Genomic DNA, 22,019 nt, shown 5'->3' with positions numbered 1-22,019 from the left:
TCATACCATTTTAGGTATTCTCTGAAACATGGTAAGTTTTTACTGCCATTACTTGCATAGGATAAAAGGAGAGGGAAGAAAACTAGCTTCCTTAAATATCTACCCTGTGGCAAGCAATATGCTATGTGCTGGGGGCAGAAGGGTGGAAGAGTAAGAAACCTTCTGCCCTCATGGAGCACACATTCTGGCCGTCAAGATTCAAATGCCCTGTTTAAAGTTAACATATTTGGGCCGGGCTCGGTGGCTCTTGCCTGTAATCCCAGCACTTTGGGAGGCCGAGGCAGGCTAATCTTGAGGTCAAGAGTTCGAGACCAGCCTGGCCAATGTGGTGAAACGCCATCCCTACTAAAAATACAAAAATTAGCCGGGCATGGTGGCAGGCACCTGTAATCCCAGCTACTAGGGAGGCTGAGGCAGAAGAATCGCTTGAACCTGGGAGATGGAGCTTGCAGTGAGCTGAGATCATGCCACTGCACTCCAGCCTGAAAGACAGAGTGAGACCCTGTCCCAAAATAAATAAATAAATAAAGTTAACATATTTGATGCTTTTCAGAAGAGGCGATATGAAAAGAAGAAAAATTAAAATAACAAAAAAGTTAATATATTTGAGCACACAAAAACAATGCTGACTTTAGGCCGGGCGTGGTGGCTCACGCCTATAATCCTAGCACTTTGGGAGGCCGAGGCGGGCAGATCACGAGGTCAGGTGATCGAGACCATCTGGCTAACACGGTGAAACCCCGTTTCTACTAAAAAATACAAAAAATTAGCCGGGCGTGGTGGCAGGCACCTGTAGTCCCAGCTACTTGAGAGACTGAGGTAGGAGAATGGTGTGAACCCAGGAGGCGGAGCTTGCAGTGAGCCGAGATCACGCCACTGCACTCCAGCCTGGGCAACAGAGCGAGACTCCATCTCCAAAAAAAAAAGAAAAAAGAAAAGAAAAAAAAACAGGCCGGGCGTGGTGGCTCATGTCTGTAATCCCAGCACTTTGGGAAGCCGAGGCGGGTGGATCACGAGGTCAGGAGATCGAGACCATCCTGGCTAACATGGCGAAACCCTGTCTCCACTAAAAATACAAAAAACTAGCCGGGTGTGATGGCGGGCGCCTGTTGTCCCAGCTACTCTGGAGGCTGAGGCAGGAGAATTGCTTGAACCCAGGAGGCGGAGCTTGCAGTGAGCTGGATCACGCCACTGCACTCCAGCCTGGGCAACAAGAGAAAAACTCGGTCTCAAAAAAAAAAAAAAAATGGGGAGCGGAAATAATATGCCATCCAAAATGTACCATTCAAGCAGCGGGAAGTGAGGCTGGAAAGGTAGGAAGTGCCCAGACCGTGCTGGCCATCAAAATAGCGCTAGCTACATGTGACAACTAAGTCCTTGGAATTTGGTTAATGTGACTGAATAAGTAAAATTTTAAGGCTGAATGCAGTGGCTCATATCTGTAATCCCAATACTTTGGGAGGTGGGGATGATGCCACTGCACTCCAGCCTGGGTGACAGAGTGAGACCCTGTCTCAAAAAAATAAACAGGCCGGGCTCGGTGGCTCACGCCGTAATCCCAGCACTTTGGGAGGCCGAGGCGGGCGGATCACAAGGTCAGGGGATCGAGACCATCCTAGCTAACACGGTGAAACCCCATCTCTACTAAAAATACAAAAAATCGGCCGGGCATGGTGGCGGGCCCCTGTAGTCCCAGCTACTCAGGAGGCTGAGGCAGGGGAATGGCATGAACCTGGGAGGCGCAACTTGCAGTGAGTGGAGATTGCGCCACTGCACTCCAGCCTGGGAGACAGAGCAAGACTCCACCTCAAAAAAATAAATAAATAAATAAATAAATAAAATAAACAAAAGGCTGGGCGCAGTGGCTCATGCCTGTAATCTCAGCACTTTGGGAGGCCAAGGTAGGCGGATCACGAGGTGAGGAGATCGAGACCATCCTGGCTAACATGGTGAAACCCCATCTCTACTAAAAATACCAAAAAAAAAAAAAAAAAAAATTAGCTGGGCATGGTGGCGGGCACCTGTAATCCCAGCTACTTGAGAGGCTGAGGCAGGAGAATGGCATGAACCCGGGAGGCGGAGCTTGCAGTGAACCGAGATTGTGCCACTGCACTCCAGCCTAGGCGACAGTGCGAGACTCCATCCAAAAATAAATAAATAAATAAATAAATAAATATACCAAAAAAAAAATTAGCCTGGTGTGGTGGTGGGCGCCTGTAGTCCCAGCTACTTGGGAGATGGAGGCAGGAGAATGGCGTGAACCCAGGAGGCGGAGGTTGCAGTGAGCCAAGATCATGCCACTGCACTCCAGCCTGGGCGACAGAGCGAGACTCTGTCTCGGAAAAAAAAAAAAAAGTAAAATTTTTTTAAAGTAAAGCAATAAAAGAATGGCTACTCCATAGATAGAACAGCCAAGAATAAAATTTTAATTTTAATTAATTCAAATTTTGGCCGGGCGCAGTGGCCTGCACCTGTAATACCAGCACTTTGGGAGGCTAAGTCAAGCAGATCACCTGAGGTCAGGAGTTCGAGACCAGCCTGGCCAACATGGTGACACGCCATCTCTACTAAAAATACAAAAAATTAGCCGGGTGCGGTGGCGGGTGCCTGTAAATTCCAGCTACTCGGGAGGTTAAGACAGCAGAATCGCTTGAACCCAGGAGGCTGAGATCACGCCACTGCAACCCCAGCCTGGGCAGCAGAGTGAGCCTCTGTCTTAAAAAAAAAAAATTTAATTTTTAAATAGAAGCAGTGCAAATTTAGAAATACTGATTATATCTTGAAATAGTAATGTTTTGGACATATGGAGTTTAAAACATTACTCAATTTCACTTGGCTTTTTTTCTTTTTTACTTTTTAAAAAATGTGGCTACTAGAAAATTCCAAATCACATATGTGGCCTGCTTTATGTTTGTATTGTACAATGCTGAGCCAGATTGTGAAGATTTTAGTTCTAGGACATGGAAGTCTCCCCTCTTTTAATGCATGGTGGTGTAGTTGGAAGAGAACTGCGCTTGGAGTCAAAGACCCCCGCGTCCTGCCCCTCACTGGATGGATGCCCTGGTACACCCACTAGGCAGCTGGTAAACTCCTTGAACGGCCTAAGTTTCTTCACTTATCAGACGGAACCAATAACACACTCTGTTAGGACTCTAGGAGATCTGGAGTTGATTCTCCAGTAGTTCTCTGTCCCTTCCTCACAATGCGACTTTTAAGTAGTCCCTGGGCCTCAGCTTCCTTTGCTTGTAGAAGCCGCCATGAGGGCATGGGGAGGGGGCAGGCTGCCAGAGGTGGGTCATGGTGCGTCGGTCCGTCCGTCTTACCTGAAAGCATCGGCGGAATTTGACGAACCCGGGGCCGGTCCCGCCACGGGTCCCTCAGGGGACCCCGCAAAGTTCTGGGTCGGCCCCCGACAGCCGGTGCCCCCAAACTCACAGCAAGGGGTGCCCTTTGCCTTGTGCTGGGGGAGGAGGAGGGGAGTTGGGGAGAGGCCCATTTTGCTACTCTGAGTCCAGGCGTTCTCCAGGCAACGCCTGCGCGGTCTCCACTTTCCCGTTTTCCATAACAATGGAACCTTCTTGAGCCGCAGCGTTGTCCGCGGGGCGCCGTTTCCATGACAGCCCGGCTGGGGGCCCAGACCAATGTGTCAGTGGGGAGGGTGAGTGCAGGTCCTGGTCCTAGGGGCATGAAAAGGACCCCAGAAGACACTGCCTTTGTATAATCCGTTTACTATCCCGAGGTGATTCACGGAGTTTCTGGGGATTCGCACAGGCTGGCGCTGGGAACCCCAGCGCCGGCTACCCCTTTCCTCGGTGGTAGAGGCCGGGAGGGGCGGCGCGGCGCATGCGCGTGGCGGGCGGGCGGCAGGAGGCGGGTGGGTCAAGGTGGCTCTAGGCTACAAGGTCCTTGCTAGGGGGTCTCGGGGAGCGCTTGGACCCCGGCTTCCGGGACGCGTCAGGTACGTCTCCGAGTCTGGCGTCGCCGGCCAGCGCGGCCTGGGTTCACCCGGGGGCCCGAGCTGTGTAGGACGCCCGGGCCTCGCCTGGAGAGAGGCTTCGGGAGGGCCCGGGGAAGGGGGCGGAGGCCGGGCGACCCCGAGCGGTGGCCGCCCTCTTCTGTGTGTCTCCGCGCTTGTGAATTGGGGCGGTAATTCCTCCCCGTAGGTCGCCGTGAAGGTGATTGCATGAGATCGTGCGTGTGAACGTTTGTTGACACCTGTTACTTAAGTCCTACAGCCCTGGGGGCCGTGCACCTGCGTAACATGGCTACCTCTGAACTCCTTGGGGGACACGTATTCCTTTGAGAATCCGATGAAAGCCAAAGATTCCGCCCTTGTTTTCTTAGAATTAAATAAAGATAATATATTTTATGGCCTGTTGCAAACGGAAAACCTTTACACAATGATTAGTGATTAGTATCAGTATTTGTGGACTAGGGAGGCACCACTTACTTGATCTTCTTCCCAGGGTCGTTGTGAGGATCAAGTGCACAATTTATAAACACTAAAACACTATAACATCTTGTGAGCCAGGTACTATTATTATTCCTCAGTGCAAAGAAAGAAGCCGAAGCCCAAGGGGGATAAATGCTGGTGTCCCACTGTGGGTGAGCAGCAGAGTGATCATTGGAAGCCAGGTGCTCCCCCTTCACTTCCTGTGTGCCCAGCACGCTCTCCCCGGGAGTTTCACTAGAAAGAAGGTTGCCATGGGCCAAGGGGACAGCTTGTACCTCAAGTGCACGCGGATGCCCCAGAATCCCAGGATCTCGGCTGAGCCGTTTGTGGATTATTAGATCTGACTTAAAAGGTAGCTAATCCAGACCCTTCCTCATCTGTAATATATGGATGACAGTTCCCAGCTGTAGTGTTATGAGAATTAGTGCGGTCATGAGTGAGGGGCCCCAGTTAAAGCCCGAGAAGTAAAGCAGCTGGGCCAAGGTCTAGCAGGCAACTGAGGGGCAGAGCCAGGCCCGAAACCTGGTTGTGTCCAGCCCATGTGCTCAGGCCCAGTGCAGTTAGCATCAGTGGGGACTTGGCTTATTTCTCCTTCTTCAAATGTCTCTAGATGCTAGGCATGCTGGGGGCTGCTTTTGAACTGTGTTTTTGTTCATTTTGTTCATAGGTAACATGAATATATTCTCATTGTAATAATTCATTAAATCTCCAGTATATTTAATATAATTTTATATTGTACCATATGAAATTGTCACAATTTGACCTTTTTTTAACCTATAAAATGACAATTTCATTCAAGTCAGGCATCCTGTTCCCTTTTTCAGGTTTAACCACTATGAACAGTTTGGTGTATCCTTCCAGATCTCTTTCTTTCTTTCTATTTTTTTTTTCTTTGAGTTGGGGTCTTGCTCTGTCACCCAGGCTAGAAAGCAGTGGTGCAATCTCGGCTCACTGCAACCTCCGCCTCCTGGGTTCAAGCAATTATCCTGCCTCAGCCTCCTGAGTAGCTTGGACAACCGGCGCACACCACCACACCCGACTAATTTTTGTATTTTTAGTAGAAACAGGGTTTCACCATGTTGGCCAGGATAGTCTCCATCTCTTGACCTCATGATCTGCCCAACTCGGCCTCCCAAAGTACTGGGATTACAGGCGTGAGCCACCGCACCCGGCCTCTTTTTTTTTTTTAATACACACATATATTCTTTTATTTTATTTTATTTTTTTGAGATGGAGTCTGGCTCTGTTGCCCAGGCTGGAGTGCAGTGGTGCGATCTCGACTCACTGCAAGCTCTGCCTCCTGGGTTCACGCCATTCTCCTGCCTCAGCCTCCTGAGTAGCTGGGACTACGAGTAGATGGGACTACGAGTAGATGGGACTACAGGCGCCTGCCACCACGCCAGGCTAATTTTTTGTATTTTTAGTAGAGACGGGGTTTCACCGTGTTAGCCAGGGTGGTCTCAATCTCCTCAATCTCCCGCCTCGGCCTCCCAAAGTGCTGGGATTACAGGCGTGAGCCACTGCGCCCGGCCTATTCTTTTATTTTCACTTTGTCTTATCATATGGGGGAAAATACCATACACGTCATTCTGCAACTTGCTTTCGCAGTGTTAAAGCATGTCAGAAGTCTTTCAGGTTAGTTCATGTACAGCTATCTCACTGTCTTTAATTGCTATTTACAATTTTATTTTTATTTTTATTTTTTGAGACATAGTCTCGCTTTGTTGTCCAGGCTGGAGTGCAGTGGTGCAATTTCTGCTCACTGCAACCTCTGCCTCCTGGGTTCAAGCAATTGTTGTGCCTCGGCCTCCTGAGTAGCTGAGATTACAGGCGCACGCCGCCACACTGGACTAATTTTTGTATTTTTAGTAGAAATGCGGTTTTGCCATGTTGGCCAGGCTGGTCTCGAACTCCTGGCCTCAAGTGATCTGCCTGCCTTGGCCTTCCAAAATGCTGGGATTACAGGTGTGAGCCACTGTACCTGGTCTACAATTGTTTTTTTTTTTTTTTTTTTTTTTTTTTTGAGACAGAGTCTTGCTCTGTTGCCCAGGCTAGAATACAGTGGCACGATCTCAGCTCACTGCAACCTCTGCCTGCTGGGTTCAAGCCTCAGCCTTCTGAGTAGCTGGGATTACAGGCGTGTGCCACTGCGCCCGGCTAATTTTTGTATTTTTAGTAGAGATGGGGTTTCACTGTGTTGGCCAGGCTGGTCTTGAACTCCTGACCTCAAGTGATCCACCTGCCTCGGCCTCCCACAGTGCTGGGATTACAGGCGTGAGCCACTGTATGATTGTTTTTAATTCAAACACGTAACTACCAGGAAAGCTGTCGTGAGCACATAACCCCAAATTCCTTCATTTATTTATAAATTATATATACATATGTATTGTATGTTATACATACATTCCAAAGACGCTTCTTAACTTTTATCATTAATTTTAGTGAGATCAATTTCTCCCTTAATGAAAACAGCCTGGAAGTTTTTTTTCCTGTCCTCATTGGATACATATCTTGCTGATTGTGATGGATTCATACTTTGAATTCTCTTTTAATGATAATGGATATAAAACCTTGTTTCAAATAGTCTTGAAAAGATACCAACCCCTCCTCCTGCCTTTTTTGGCCCATTTCTTGTCAGATCCAATTAACCCGTTACGGCTTTTATTTCATAATGTAGTGAAGGAAGACCTTACGCCCAGGAGGAGCAGTGAGGGGTCGGCTGTTTTCTTTTTGCTCACTTGTGCCGTCATTGTTTTTCTCTTTAGTCTATGGCTTCTTAGAAAGATTCTTTGTAAGCTGTGTGTGTGCTATAAATTAAAATTGAGTAATATAGGCCAGGCATGGTGGCTCAGGCCTGTAATCCCACCACTTTGAGAGGCCAAGTTGGGCCAGTCGCTTGAGCTCAGGAGTTCGTGACCAGCCTGGGCCACATGGCGAAACCCCGTCTCTACAAAAGACACAAAAATTAGCTGGGCCTAGTGACGCATGCCTGTGATCTCAGCTACTCAGGAAGCTGAGGTGGGAGAATTGCTTGAGCCTGGGAGGTCGAGGCTGCAGTGAGCTGAGATCACGCCACTGCACTCCAGCCTGGGCAACAGAATGAGACCCTGTCTCAAAAAAAAAAAAAAAAAAAAAAGGGTGATATATGGGGAAAAAAGAACACTAACCCCTGTTTTGCATCATATGCAAATATTAATTCAAGATGAATTATAGTCACAAATGTGAAATGTAAACAATAATATTACCAGAAGTTAACAAAAAATATCATCATGACCTTGGGGTAGGCAATTTTTTTTGGGGGGTGGGGGACAGGATCTCACTCTGTCACCCAAGCTGGTGTCATAATCTCAGCTCACTGCAACCTCTGGCTCCTGGGCGCAAGCAATCCTCCCACCTCTGCCTCCTGAATAGCTGGGACCACAGGCGCACACCACCATGCCCAGCTAATTTTTTGTATCTTTGGTAAAGACAGGGGTTTTGTATGCCATGTTGCCCAGGATGGTCTTGAACTCCTGGACTCAAGTGATCTGCCTGCCTCTGCCTCCCAAAGTGCTAGGATTTATAGGCATGAGCCACCATACCCAGCCTGGGGTAGGCAAACATTTTAAAAATAGAATACAAACACTAATCATTAAGAAATAATAATAAATTGGGCTGGGTGCAGTGGCTTATGCCTGTAATCCCAGCACTTTGGGAGGCCGAGATGGGTGGATCAAGAGGTCAGGAATTCAAGAGCAGCCTGGCTAACATGGCGAAACGCCATCTCTACTAAAAGTACAAAAATTAGTTGGGTGTGGTGGCAGGCGCCTGTAATCCCAGCTACTCAGGAGGCTGAGGCAGGAGAATTGCTTGAACCCAGGAGGCAGAGGTTGCAGTCAGCTGAGATCACATCACTGCCCTCCAGCCTGGGCGACAGAGTGAGACTCGATCTCAAAATAAATAAATAAATAAATAATTGGATTTCATTATAATTAAGAACTTCTGTCTGGGAGCTGTGGCTCACACCTGTAATCCCAGCACTTTGGGAGGCCGAGGCAGATGGATCATGAGTTCAAGAGATTGAGACCATCCTGGCCAACATGGTGAAACCCCGTCTCTACTAAAAATACAAAAATTAGCTGGACGTGGTGGTACGTGCCTGTAGTCATAGCTACCCAGGAGGCTGAAGCAGGAGAATCGCTTGAACCTGGGAGGCGGAGCTTGCAGTGAGCCGAGATTGAGCCACTGCACTCCAGCCTGGGCGACAGAGCGAGACTCCTTCGCAAAAAAAAAAAAAAGAACTTCTTTGATCAAAAGAAATCAATAAGAAAGCAAAAAGAGGCTGGATGTGGGGTGGCTCACACCTGTAATCCCAGCACTTTGGGAGGCCGAGGCGGGCAGATCACCTGAGGTCGGGAGTTCGAGACCAGCCTGACCAACACAGAGAAACCCCGTCTCTACTAAAAATACAAAAATTAGCCAGGTGTGGTGGTGCATGCCTATAATCTCAGCTACTTGGGAGGCTGAGGCAGGAGAATCACTTGAACCCAGGAGGTGGAGGTTGCAGTGTGCCGAGATGGTGCCATTGCACTTCAGCCTGGGCCGCAAAAGCGAAACTCTGTCTCCAAAAAAAAAAAAAAAAAAAGCAAAAAGAGGTCGGGTGCAGTGGCTCATGACTGTAATTCTAGCACTTTAGGAGGCGGAGGTGGAGGCGGGTGGATCACTTGAGGTCAGGAGTTCGAGACCAGCCTGGCCAACATGGCAAAACCCCATCTCTACTAAAAACACAAAAATTAGCTGGATTTAGTGGCAGGCGTGTGTAATCCCAGCTACTTGAGAGGTTGAGACAGGAGAATCTCGAACCTGGGAGGCAGAGGTTGCAGTGAACCAAGATAGCACCACTGCACTCCAGCCTGGGTGACAGAGCGAGACTCTGTTTCAAAGAAAAAAAAAAAGAAGAAAGCAAAAAGAAAAAAGTGGGAGAAGATATTTTCAGTACTGTACATATATACAGTAATGAAACTTGTATCCAGCATATATAAATACCCTCACAAACCCTTACAACATGAACATGGTAGACAGCTCAATTTTAAAAAATGGCAAAAGAGGGCTGGGTGCAGTGGCTCATGCCTATAATCCTAGCACTTTGGGAGGCTGTGGCGGGTGGATTGCTTGAGGTCAGGAGTTCGAGACCAGCCTGGCCAACATAGCGAAACCCTGTCTCTATTAAAAATATAAAAATTAGCTGGGCATGGTGGCGTGTTCCTGTAATCCCAGTTACTTGGGAGGCTGAGGTAGGAGAATCACTTGAACCTGGGAGGCAGAGGTTGCAGTGAGCCAAGATCGTGCCACTGCACTCCAGCCCGATGACAGAGGGAGACTCCATCTCAAAAAAAAAAAAAAAAAAAAGGCAAAATACGTGAACAAGCATGCCACAAAAAAATCCATATATGTCCAAGGAGTATGTTAAATGATGCTCAACTTAATTAGTTATTTGGGAAAAGCAAATTAAACAATGCAACACCATTACATACCTCCCAGAATGGATAAGATGAAAAAGACAGAAAGTGCCAGATATTGACAAAGATCTCTTGCAAACTGCAGATAGGAGTCTAAATTGGTACAATGACTTTGGAAAACCATTTGGCAGTATCTGTTAAAGCTAAATATATGAATGCTGTATAACTCTACAGTTCTACCCCTAAGTATGGAACCAGAAAAGTGTGCATATGCATGTAGATATACATGCTCAAGTCTTATGTTCTTAGCAGTACTTTTTTGTTTTTATTTTTTGAGACGGGGTCTTGCTCTGTTGCCCAGACTGGAGTGTGCAGTGGCGATCATAGCTCACTGCAGCCTCAAACTCCTGGGCTCAAGCGATCCTTCCACCTCAGCCTCCTGAGTAGCTAGGACTACAAGGGTACACCACCACGTCTGGCTGATTTTTCAATTTTTTGTAGAGATGAGGTCTCATTATGTTGCCCAGGCTGGTCTCGAACTCCTGGCATCAAGTGATCCTCCTATCTTGGCCTCCCAAAGTGCTAGGATTACTGGCATAAGCCACCATGCCTGGCCTAGCAGCACTATTTTTGATGGTCAAAAACTGGAAACAGGCCGGTGTGGTGGTTCACACCTGTAATTCCAGCACTTTGGGAGGCCAAGGCAGGCAGATCACTTGAGCCCAAGAGTTCAAGACCAGACTGGGCAACATGACAAAACTCCCATCTATATTAAAAATGCAGAAAATTAGCCAGCATGCTGGTGCGTGCCTGTAGTCCCAGCTACCCATGAGGCTGAGATGACAGGATCACCTGAGCCTGGGAGGTCGAGGCTACAGTGAACAGAGATGGTACCACTGCACTCCAACCTGGGGGACCAGAATGAGACCCTGTCTCAAAAAACACAAAACAAAACTGCAAACAGCTCAAATGTCCATCTTCTGTAGACAAGTAAATTTTGCTGCGTTTATACAATAGAATATTATCCAGCAATGCAGATGAACAAACTATAACTACACACAGCTGCATGGATAAATGTCAGAAACATGACATTAAGTGCGAGAAGCCAGATGCAAACGAGGACTCACTGTGCAATTCCATGCATGTACAGTGGCCAGGTGAGGCTTATGGAGTGCTGAAAAGCTCTGTATCCTGATCTGGAGGGTGGTTTTAAAAAAATGTTTTGAGCCAGCGCGTTGGTTCACACCTGTAATTTCAGCACTTTGGGAGGCCAAGGTGGGCAGATCACTTGAGGTCAGGAGTTCGAGACCAGTCTGGCCAACATGGTGAAACCCCGTCTCTACTAAAAATACAAAAATTAGCCAGGTGTGGTGGCACACACCTGTAATCCCAGCTACTTGCGAGGATGAGGCACAGAGCAAGGCTCTGTCTCAAAAAAAAATCATAAAAAATAAAATTTAAAAAAATATTTGATTTTAATTTTTTTAGAGATGGGGGTCTCACTGTGTCACTCAGGCTGGTCTTGAACTCTTGGGCTCAAGCAATCCTCTCCCCTTGGCCTCCCAAAGTGCTGGGATTTCAGGTGTAAACCACCACGCCTGGCCCTGGAGGGTAGTTATACTTGTGTAGTAAAAACTCATGAAACCTTACACTTATGATTTGTGGTAGACTTTTCTGTATTAATGTTATATATATATATATATATATATTTTTTAACCTTTTTTTTGTAGAGACGGATCCTGCTAAGTTGCCCAGGCTGGTCTTGAACTCCTGTGCTCAAGTAATCCTCCCGCCCTGGCCTCCCAAAGTGCTGGGATTACAGGTGTGAGCCACTGCGCCCAGCCTAAATAAAAAGTTTGCTTCTCCCCTCTTTTCCTCCCCAAAAACCAGGGTGTTATCAGGAAATCTACTTAACTAGGCCTAGGTGAATTGCAATGGGTTGCACTACGCTGAAAGCAAATGTACAGGTTGTGGGGGTGCCGTTGTCAGCTCCGCCATGTCATGGACCTGCCCCCTTTTCAGGACACCTCATGTCACCTTCCATAACAGAACAGGTAACCTGACATATGAGGTGCATTGTTGACAAGTGACACTGGTGACAAGTGAGGGGCACTGTTATCAATCTGGAAAGGAAATATAAGCATAGCTTTACTTATTTATTTATTTATTTATTTTTTTAAATTTATTTTTGAGACAGAGTCTTGCTCTGTCACCCAGGCTGGCGTGCAGTGGCACGATCTTGGCTTACTGCAACCTCTGCCTCCCGGGTTCAAGCAATTCTCCTGCCTCAGCCTCCCAACTAGCTGGGATTACAGGCACCTGCCACTATGCCCAGCTAATTTTTTGTATTTTTAGTAGAGATGGGGTTTCACCACGTTGGCCAGGCTGGTCTCAAACTCCTGACCTCTTGATTCGCCCGCTTCGGCCTCCCAAAGTGCTGGGATTATAGGCATGAGCCACCGTGCCCAGCTATTTCTTTCTTTATTTTTTTTAGTGACAGGGTAATGCTGTTTGACTCAGGCTGGAGTACAGTGGCATGATCATAGCTCACTGGAGGCTCAAACTCATAGGTTCAAATGATACTCCCACCCAAGCCTACTGAATAGCTGAGACTACAGGCATGCACCACCATGCCTGGCTAATTTTTGTATTTTTTGTAGAGACAGGGTTTTGCCATGTTGGCCAGGCTGGTCTTAAACTCCTGGGCTCAAGTGATCTGCCTACCTCAGCCTCCTAAGTCACTGAGACTGTAGTTGTGTGCCACCATGCCAGGCTAATTTTTTTTTTTTTTTTTTTTTGAGACATGGTCTCTCACTCTATAGACTAGACTGGAGAGCAGCAGTGGATCACAGCTCATTGCAGCCTCAACCTCCCTGGGCTCCAGCGACCCCCCCAGCCTCAGCTTCCCAAGTAGTTGGGACTGCAGGCATGCGCCACTGTGCCCCACCCAGAAATCTTAGCATACTGCGTAGCACAAAGGGAGCGTTCAGCACATGGGAGCTATTACCAGGTGTCTTAATCCATTTTGTGCTGCCATAACAGATTACCACAGACTGGGTAATTTATAAAGAAAAGAAGTTTATTTGGCTCACAGTTCTGGAGACTGGGAAGTCCAAGAGCGTGGTGCAAGTATCTGGTGAGGGTCATCCTGTGTGAGGCAGAAGGCTCACATGGTGAGCAAGTGCACGAGAAAGACAGCATGGCAGCAGAACTCATCCTTTTACCAGGAGCCCACTCCCAAGAAAACTAACCTACTCCATGACGATGGCATTAATCCATTCATGACAGCAGAGCTCACATGGCCCAGTCACCCCTTATACTGTTAAACAATGGCAATTTAATTTCAACATGAGTTTTGGTGGGGACATTCAAACCATAGCACCAGGATCGTTAGTAGCCACATGATAAAATGTATGTCTTCAAGATTTGAGGACAATGGCATAAGATCAGTGATCCAGCTGCTTGTACCCCTGACTTTTTCTGACCCTAGGAGAAGGGAGCGTTGGCTTTGCTTACATCAGGCCAAAGATGCCTTTCTTTGGGAATACGTTCAGTCCGAAGAAGACACCTCCTCGGAAGTCGGCATCTCTCTCCAACCTGCATTCTGTGAGTGTCGGTACTGGGGTCGGCCCGGTGTGCAGCGTGAGTTGAGTGCTGAGCATGTCTCTGAATGGAAAGTGTGGTCCTCCAGAGGCATCGGTGCAGGAGGGCATCCTTTCCGTCCATATCATTGCTATTGCTGAAAACATTTTTGAACTCTTGTTTGGGAATGATTGTCAGCTTGTTTATCCAAGAACCTAAGAAGGCAATCTCATTATGATATTTGACCCCAAATATCCAAATTTTTTTTTTCTTTTTTGAGATGGAGTCTCGCTCCCGTCCCACAGGCTAGGGTGCAATGGCGTGATCTCGACTCACTGCAACCTCCACCTCCCAGGTTCAAGCGATTCTCCTTCCTCAGCCTCCTGAGTAGCTGGGATTACAACTGCCCGCCACCATGCCCAGCTAATTTTTGTATTTTTAGTAGAGACGGGGTTTCACCATGTTGGACAGGCTGGTCTCGAACTGCTGACCTCAGGTGATCCACCTGCCTTGGCCTCCACAAGTGCTAGGATTACAGGTGTGAGCCACTGCGCCCAGTCAGTATTATCCAATTTGACTTCTACTTTATTCTGTGACCTTTTCCTACAGAGCTGGCTGTGCAGATTGGCCATGTCTTCACAGAAGGCCAGTGGGGTTGAACAACAAGCCTGTGGGGGCTGAGCATTCACTCCAGGTTTCAGGTCTTAGAGTCTATTGTCTCCTGTTCCCAGTGAAAATCATGGTGGGGGCAGCCCCGCTGTGGCCAGAGCTGGGCATTCTGTGGAGCAGGCCAGGCAGAGGCTTAGGATGTCAGTTTCTGGTGCCCCCAGGCCTGAGGCTCCCTTTCCTCACTGCCATGTGTGACAGATGCAGATACACCTGGCGGTCCCTCTGGGACATCCTCTGTCCTAACTCCACAGAGTGTAAGAGCAGCAGTGTGCTTACATGACGTCTGTCTCTGACCATGACCTGAAGTCGGTCCTCCCCTATGTTGTTTTCCACATGCTGACAGGTACTTCTAAGCCTTGGGAGGGAAAACGGCCTCCACAACACTCCGTATGGTCACTGGTGGATTTTATTAGTTCCCCGTTATTATAGGATAACGACCCAGATCTTGGGAGCAGCACAGATGACCCTTGGTGGCCTCACTGCAGCTCTCCTTCCTGCCCTTGCCCTCTGCACACCCTGTGCTGCAGCCGCCCAAGCCCCATGTGAACCTCCTCTGTGCACGCTACTCCTTCTGCCTAGAATGTTTAATTCTAGAATCCAGAATAGATTAATTCAAGAGCTATTGATTGATACCTTTCTATGTGCCAGGCACTCTCCTAAGCACTGGGCATGCAGAAGTGGATGAAGGAGGGGAGAGAAAAACATCAAATCCCTGCTTTCATGGGGCAGATACTTTAATGGAAGGCTACAGAAAATAAGCAAATTTTTATCAGATGGTAATACGTGCCAGACAGCAAAACAAAGCATAGGCCTGGGATGGGGTGTGGCTGAGCACTGGGGACCGAGCTGTCATTTTCAACAGGGTGGTCAGGAAGGCTTAACTGAGAAAGGGACATTTGAGCACTTACCTGAAGGTCTCCCCGTGTTGAGCCGCTATTGAGGGCAGAGCTGGTCATACCCATCCCTGGATACCCAGTACCGAGTCCTGACTCAGGGTAGGTGCTCACTGAGTTGTAGAAATGAATATCTAAGCCGGGCGCAGTGGCTGACGCCTGTAATCCCAGCACTTTAGGAGGCTGAGGTGGGTGCATCACTTGAGGTCAGGAGTTTGGGACCAGCCTGGCCAACGTGGTGAAACTCTGACTCTACTTTAAAAAATACAAAAATTAGGCCAGGTGCGGTGGCTCACGCCTATAATCCCAGCACTTTGGGAGGCCGAGGTGGGCGGATCACAAGGTCAGGAGTTTGAGACCAGCCTGGCCAATATGGTGAAACCCTGTCTCTACTAAAAAATACAAAAATTAGCCAGGGGTGGTGGTGTGTGCCTGTAGTCCCAGCTACTCGGGAAGGTGAGGCAGGAGAATCGCTTAACCTGGGAGGCAGAGGTTGCAGTGAGCCGAGATTGTGCCACTGCCCTCCAGCCTGGGCGAGTGAGACTCCGTCTCAAAAAACACCCCAAAAATTAGCCGGGTATGGTGGTGCATGCCTATAGTCCCAGCTATTCGGAGGCTGAGATGGGAGGATCACTTGAACCCGGGAGGCGGAGGCTGCAGTGAACTGAGATCGCACCACTGTACTCCAGCCTTGATGAAAGATCGAAACTCCGTCTCAAAAAAAAAAAAAAAAGAATAGAATATGTAAATTGTACTGTTGCATGTTAAGAAGCAACTCCTCCTCCTCCTACTTGTTAGAATTTTATGTCTTTTCCACAACATACGTAGCTCCATATTAAGCAAATGATAACTTAGGGGACTGTTATATTTAAAAAGGATTTTTCACTTGATTAACACTTTATAGTAGGATTGCTTAAACTATTAAGTGTCAAGTAGGTATAAAATAATTCAATTTATAAATTTCAGCATATATAACTTTTCTAGAAAACATCTAATGTATAAAACAGTATATTTTTTATCTCATAATTAAACTTTTGCTGTACATCATTTGATTTTATGGCTTTAAAAAAATCATTAAAGGTTCCAGGTAATGATTAGAGAAATGAGTTGCTGGGGTCATATTGTTGGCGGAAGAGGAGCTGGGATGAGGGCGTGTTCTGGGCCTGCTGAAGTTGTCACGTAGCATCTCGCCCACAGTTGGATCGATCAACCCGGGAGGTAGAGCTGGGCTTGGAATACGGATCCCCGACTATGAACCTGGCAGGGCAAAGCCTGAAGTTTGAAAATGGCCAGTGGATAGCAGGTGAGCTGTACTTCCTGCCATTTCGTCAAACAAGATTGTAGGAGGAAATCCCCCTTTAACTGGTTCTGTCGTTCCTCCAGAGACAGGGGTTAGTGGCGGTGTGGACCGGAGGGAGGTTCAGCGCCTTCGCAGGCGGAACCAGCAGTTGGAGGAAGAGAACAATCTCTTGCGGCTGAAAGTGGACATCCTGTTAGACATGGTGAGGCAGGTGATGGGAAAGAGAGGCCTAGCTTCTCCTTTTGGGGAGGCTCCACCTCAAGTCATTTAATCTGACAGATCTCTCCTCAATGCCAGTTTGGCCAGGTACATTGCTTTGCATCCAAAGCCACACGCGAGAAACAAGACACGGTTCCTGCCCTCACAGTGTAGAGGCAGGTGGACCGTAAGCATAATTACGTAAGGACCCAGTTGGAGTCTGCACAGGATCTGCATGGCACATGAGGGAGAGCTTCCCAGAGGAAGGGATATCTGAGCTGAATGTGGAAGGATAATGGCAGGAATGGAGGTTAGATGAAGGCATTCCAGGAAGAGGGGTAGAGCCGGCTCATGGCTTGGAAGTGTCTCATACCAAGTAGGCATTAATCAGTGCCCAGCACAGACCAGCTGAGGGGCTCACACTGCATTAGTGTTGGTTTCTTGTGGCTGTTAAAAATCCAGCAACCCACTGGGCCTAGAGGAGCCTGTGAAGGTTCAGAGGCAGGAGAGCATACACTGTAGTGGTTAAGAGCACACACTCCGGAGCAAAATGGCCTGGGTTCCTCACCCAGCTCTGCTACTGACTAACTGCTCTGTGATTTAATGTCTTCAGCAATAAATGGCATAATAGCTAATTGTGGTGGTGCACCCCTGTAGTCCCAGCTACTTGGGAGGCTAAGACAGGAGGATGGCTTAACCTTAGGAGTTTGAGACCAGCCTTGGCTACAAAGTAAGACCCTGTCTTTTTTTTTTTTTTTTTTTTTTTTAAAGGACTAGGCTGGGCACGATGGCTCATGCCTGTAATCTTAGCATTTTGGGAGGCCGAGGTGGATGGATCACAAGGTCAGGAGTTCGACACCAGCCTGACCAACATGGTGAAACCTTGTCTCTACTAAAAATACAAAAATTAGCCGGGTGTGATGGCATGCGCCTATAATCCCAGCTACTCAGGAGGCTGAGGCAGGAGAATTGCTTGAACCCGGGAGGTGGAGGTTGCCGTGGGCTGAGATCGCAACACTGCACTCTAGCCTGGGCAACAGTGTGAGACTCCGTCTCGGAAAAAAAAAAAGAAAAAGACTGACATTTTAGGCTGGATGGTTTTTTATTTTTATTTTTATTTATTTATTTTTTTGAGACAGAGTCTTGCTCTTTAGCCCGGGCTGGAGTACAGTGGCGTGATCTCCACTCATTGCAACCTCTGCCTCCCCGGTTCAAGTGATTCTCCTGCCTCAGCCTCCTGATTAGCACCCGCCACCACGCTTGGCTAATTTTTGCATTTTTAGTAGAGATGGGGTTTCACCATGTTGGCCAGGCTGGTCTCCAACTCCTGACCTCACGTGATCTCCCTGTCTTGGCCTCCCAAAGTGCTGAGATTACAGGCATGAGCCACCACACCCGGCCTGGATGTTTTTTTAAAAAATGAGCATAATCATAGTATCTACCTCACAGTGAGTTAGTACAAGAAAAGCACCCAGTCTGGCCGACAGAGCGAGACCCTGTCTCAGAAAACAAACCAAAAAACAAAAACAAAAAAACCCTAAGGAGGAAAGTGGTGTTCTTTTTCCAGCATTTTTTCCCCTAATCCCCATTATGGGAGCTACAGCTTAGAATCAATTTAAACTCTAATCCCTTAGCCTTAGAATCACCAGTATCTGCCTTTGACATCCTCTGAGACCTACTCTCCTTCATGCAGGGAGTGCCATGCCCTCGTGGGTGACAGCGTGCTGACAGAGTGGACTGTGAATATTCTTCAAGTACTTGTGGTCCTGGGTCGTCAGGGGTTGCTTTCTACCCAGTTACAGAGGGTTTCCCATCGTGGAGGCCAGCAGCGTCAGAGAAGTGGCAGGGGGCCTTTCCTCCGCGTGTAGGGCTGGCCTTGCTAACCTGAAACATTTCTTAGAAATGTGCTGCTTGCTAACAGCTGCTGCTTTACTTTCAGCTTTCAGAGTCCACTGCCGAATCCCACTTAATGGAGAAGGAACTGGATGAACTGAGGATCAGCCGGAAGAGAAAATGAAGACCCCAGAGACATTTATTGGGGAGTAGGATGTGGCTAAGTGCTTTTTTTTTTTTTTTTTTTTTTTTTGGCCAGACTAGCGGATTCAGTCCTGGAAGAGAGTATCATATAATGGGACCCACAGGCACTGGCACCCTTGGGTTGGCAGTAGAAGGTGACATGGAATGGAGAAAACCAAGATTCCAGATGGGGATAGTAACTAGAAGGTGCTTCAGATGCACTGCCTGCGGATGCCAGTCTGAAAACCAGACTGCACGGAGGCCTGGGGCTGCTCACGAGCTTTTTGGTGCTCTCCACACACAAGCTCACAAACACACATGTCCCAGAATAGCTTTGTTGGGCTCTGTTGGGAGAAGTGGCTGGAGTTCATTCTCTCACCCCCTTACGTTGGTGTTTGGGGTGTGGCAGCGGTTCTACAGAGCTCTGTGTTGGGGGTCATGCATGAGTGGCTCTCTTGGCTCTTAAAGGCAGGCCTCTCTCTTCTTGCCTTTAAAGAATCCTCCTTCCTCACACCTGGCCTCCTCTGGCTTCAGCTTCTCAGCAGCAAGCACCAGCCTTCTACAGCAACACTATATTTTTATGCTACTTTCCTGTTTGCACTACTTTTTTATTAAAGGATGTTAAATAATCTTTCTGTGACCAAAGTGACTAAAAAGAGAACCATGAATTTCCCAAGAAGTAAATGGAGCTGGCCAGGCATGGTGGCTCACACCTGTAATCCCAGCACTTTGGGAGGCTGAGGTGGGCAGATCACCTGAGGTCAGGAGTTCGAGACCAGCCTGGCCAATAGAACAAAACCTCGTCTCTACTAAAAATACAAAAATTAGCCAGGCGTGGTGGTAGGCACCTGTAGTCCCAGCTACTTGAGAGGCTGAGACAGGATAATCACTTGAACCCAGGAGGCAGAAGTTGCAGTGAGCCAAGATCATACCATTGTACTCCAGCCTGGGCGACAAGAGAGAGACTCCATCTCAAAAAAAAAAAAAAAAAAAGAATTAAATGGAGCCTGGCCAGGTGTGGTGGCCCACACCTGTAATCCTAGCACTAGCACTTTGGGAGGCTGAGGCGGGCTGATTGCTTTAGTTCAGGAGTTCAAGACCAGCCTGGAAATAGCTAAACAAAATACAAAAAAAAAAAAAAATTAGCTGGGCGTGGTGGTGTACACCTGTAGTACCAGCCTCTCAGGAGGCTGAGATGGGAGGATCGCTTTGAGCCCAGGGAGGTCGAGGCTGCAGTGAGCTGTGATTGCTCCACTGCACCCCATTCTGGGTGACAGAGTAAGACCCCTGTCAAAAAAAAAAAAAAAAAAAAAAGTAACTGGAGCCTGGAGTCTAAGCCTCTGTTGTTCCATCAAAAGCCAGAATTGGCCGGTCGCGGTGGCTCACGCCTGTAATCCCAGCACTTTGGGAGGCTGAGGTGGGTGGATCGTCTGAGGTCAGGAGTTTGAGACCAGCCTGGCCAACATGGCAAAACCCCGTCTCTACTAAAAATACAAAAGAAAATTAGCTGGGCATGGTGACACATGCCTGTAGTCCCAGCTACTTGGGAGGCTGAGGCAGGAGAATCGCTTGAACCCGGGAGGCGGCCACTGCACTCCAGCCTGGGCGACAGAGCAAGACTCCGTCTCAAAAAAAAAAAGAATGTTTAGCGTGTGGGGAAATGTCACCCTTGCAGGAGAGCATTCCAGCTTTCCTAGGCATTGGCAGAGGCTGATGCCAAACAGAAACAGTCTCTCTGCTCAAAATTCGCCTGCCCTCCTGCTTCATGGTGTTGGGACTGGCCAGGACCTGGCAGGAACCTAGTGGTTGGTGTGAGAATTTGTGCCTTAGGCAGTATGAGCTGGACTTTTCTGGCAGGAGGAGGGAAAGCAGCTCCTGAAGTCAAGCAGGAAGGAACTGAGGGGGTGGGGGTGGGGGCATGGTGCCCAGGGCTTTAGACTAGGGACAGGCTACCATGGTTAGCCACTTCTGAATGCCTGGTACATGCCTGGCACCAGGCTCCCTTTGCTCTCACTGTCTCATTTCCCCTTCCGCTCAGCCCTGTGTGGCACGGGCTATCAGCACATCCATCTGCAGAGAAGGAAACTCTGGGAGGTTCAGACGCTGATCTAGGATCACACAGTGGAAGTGCTGGAGCCTGATTCACGCAGCCTGCTGTGAAAGAGAGGAGCTGGGGGCGGCCTCAAAGGGAGCTGCTGTCTGCAGTCCATCCTTATGGCCAGCAAAGCACTCTATGGGGGGGATGGATTGAAGGGCAGATTTGTAGCTCCAACCCATAACCTTACTTTCTGATACAGGAGAGAATGTTTAATACAGAAGAAATTGGAAAAGGATCCACATATATGCAAGGTGTAAATCTTCAGGTGCAGATAATAGGAGCAGTGGAGTTTGCTTACGCCTCGGCTGGTATCACTGGGGACCCTTTATTAGTATTCCTGATGCTGGACACCTCATTTGCATGACACTCTTTCAAGTTTGTTATCCCCATCACCGTTTTTTAGATGAAGAAACCAACCCGGCACAGTGACACAGTGGAAGGGGTGGGGCCAGGACTGAAGCCTTGGGCATCACGTGGGCATATTTCGTTGTCACAGTGGTGTGGATCCCCCCGTGACCAGTACCATTAGGACCTTTGGGGGTTGCAGCCAGGAACCCTAAACATCCTGTGGTAGGAGAGGCAGTTCTGCAGTGAAGAAGGAATTTCTTTTGAGTGAGCGGGGAAGCAAAAGCCATTGTTAGGAGCAGATAAATGCTATGATCCAACTGTACTTTTAAAAGGCGCTGGGCGTGGTGGCCCACACCTGTAATCCCAGCACTGTGGGAAGCTGAGGTGGGTAGATTGCTTGAGCTTAAGAGTTTGAGACCATCCTGGGCAAAATGGTGAAACCCCATCTCTACCAAAAATACAAAAAGATTAACTGGGTGTGGTGGTGTGCACTTGTGGTCCCAGCTACTCAGGAGGCAGCGGTGGGAGGATTGCTTGAGTCCAGGAAGCAGAGGTTGCAGTGAGGTGAGATCGTGCCATTGCACTCCAGCCTGCTGACAGAGTCAGACCCCATATCAATCAATCAATCAATAAAAATAAAAGGATCCTTCTGGTGGCTTTGTGGTGAGAACAGACTGAAGGAGGCCAGGCCCGTCCCAGGGAGGCCACAGTAGATGAGGTGAGGTGGTCTGATTCTGGATAACACTTAAAGGTAGAGCCTACCAGTGATGGGTGGGAACCAAGGACAATCCTATGAATGAAAGTCTTTAGGAGAAAAGAAAAAAAATAATCACCCATATATCACCACACTAACCCTGTTTCCTTCAGTGAAGTGTTTTGTTTTGTTTTTCTTGAGACATCATATATTTTCTTTTTTTTTTTTTTTTTTTTTTTTTTTTTTTTGAGATGGAGTCTTGCTCTTTTGCCCAGGCTGGAGTGCAATGGCACGATCTCGGCTCACTGCAAGCTCCGCCTCCCAGGTTCA

At 48.1% G+C, this 22,019-nt stretch overlaps 1 protein-coding gene across 3 annotated transcripts; it reads left to right on the top strand.

Annotated features, from left to right (window-relative positions):
• Positions 1-3,841: 3,841 nt before the first annotated feature.
• Positions 3,842-19,181, top strand: CBY1 (chibby family member 1, beta catenin antagonist). Of its 3 annotated transcripts, XM_004092984.2 has the most exons (6): positions 3,857-3,958; positions 10,909-11,048; positions 13,382-13,497; positions 16,233-16,338; positions 16,419-16,537; positions 18,473-19,181. In XM_004092984.2, the coding sequence occupies exons 2-6, from the start codon at positions 10,958-10,960 to the stop codon at positions 18,548-18,550; spliced, it is 510 nt and encodes a 169-aa protein (XP_004093032.2). In that variant the 5' UTR covers positions 3,857-3,958; positions 10,909-10,957; the 3' UTR covers positions 18,551-19,181. The 3 variants fall into 3 exon arrangements, with proteins under 3 accessions (XP_030671401.1, XP_004093032.2, XP_030671402.1); XM_030815541.1 differs by lacking the exon at positions 10,909-11,048 and having other exon boundaries at positions 3,842-3,958; XM_030815542.1 differs by lacking the exons at positions 3,857-3,958; positions 10,909-11,048 and adding an exon at positions 11,684-11,713.
• Positions 19,182-22,019: the final 2,838 nt, after the last annotated feature.

The sequence above is a fragment of the Nomascus leucogenys genome, chromosome 7b (assembly GCF_006542625.1).
Source record: "Nomascus leucogenys isolate Asia chromosome 7b, Asia_NLE_v1, whole genome shotgun sequence".
Classification (NCBI taxonomy): Eukaryota; Metazoa; Chordata; class Mammalia; order Primates; family Hylobatidae; genus Nomascus; species Nomascus leucogenys.
This window is presented reverse-complemented; position numbering and strand designations above follow the sequence as displayed.

Bases quoted from the DNA above. Each gene is read 5' to 3' on its own strand.
- CBY1 (XM_004092984.2), top strand. From the start codon at position 10,958: ATGGATAAATGTCAGAAACATGACATTAAGTGCGAGAAGCCAGATGCA. The intron at 11,049-13,381 runs GTGAGGCTTATG...TTCTGACCCTAG, and splicing joins CATGCATGTACAGTGGCCAG to GAGAAGGGAGCGTTGGCTTT. The intron at 16,339-16,418 runs GTGAGCTGTACT...TCGTTCCTCCAG, and splicing joins AAATGGCCAGTGGATAGCAG to AGACAGGGGTTAGTGGCGGT.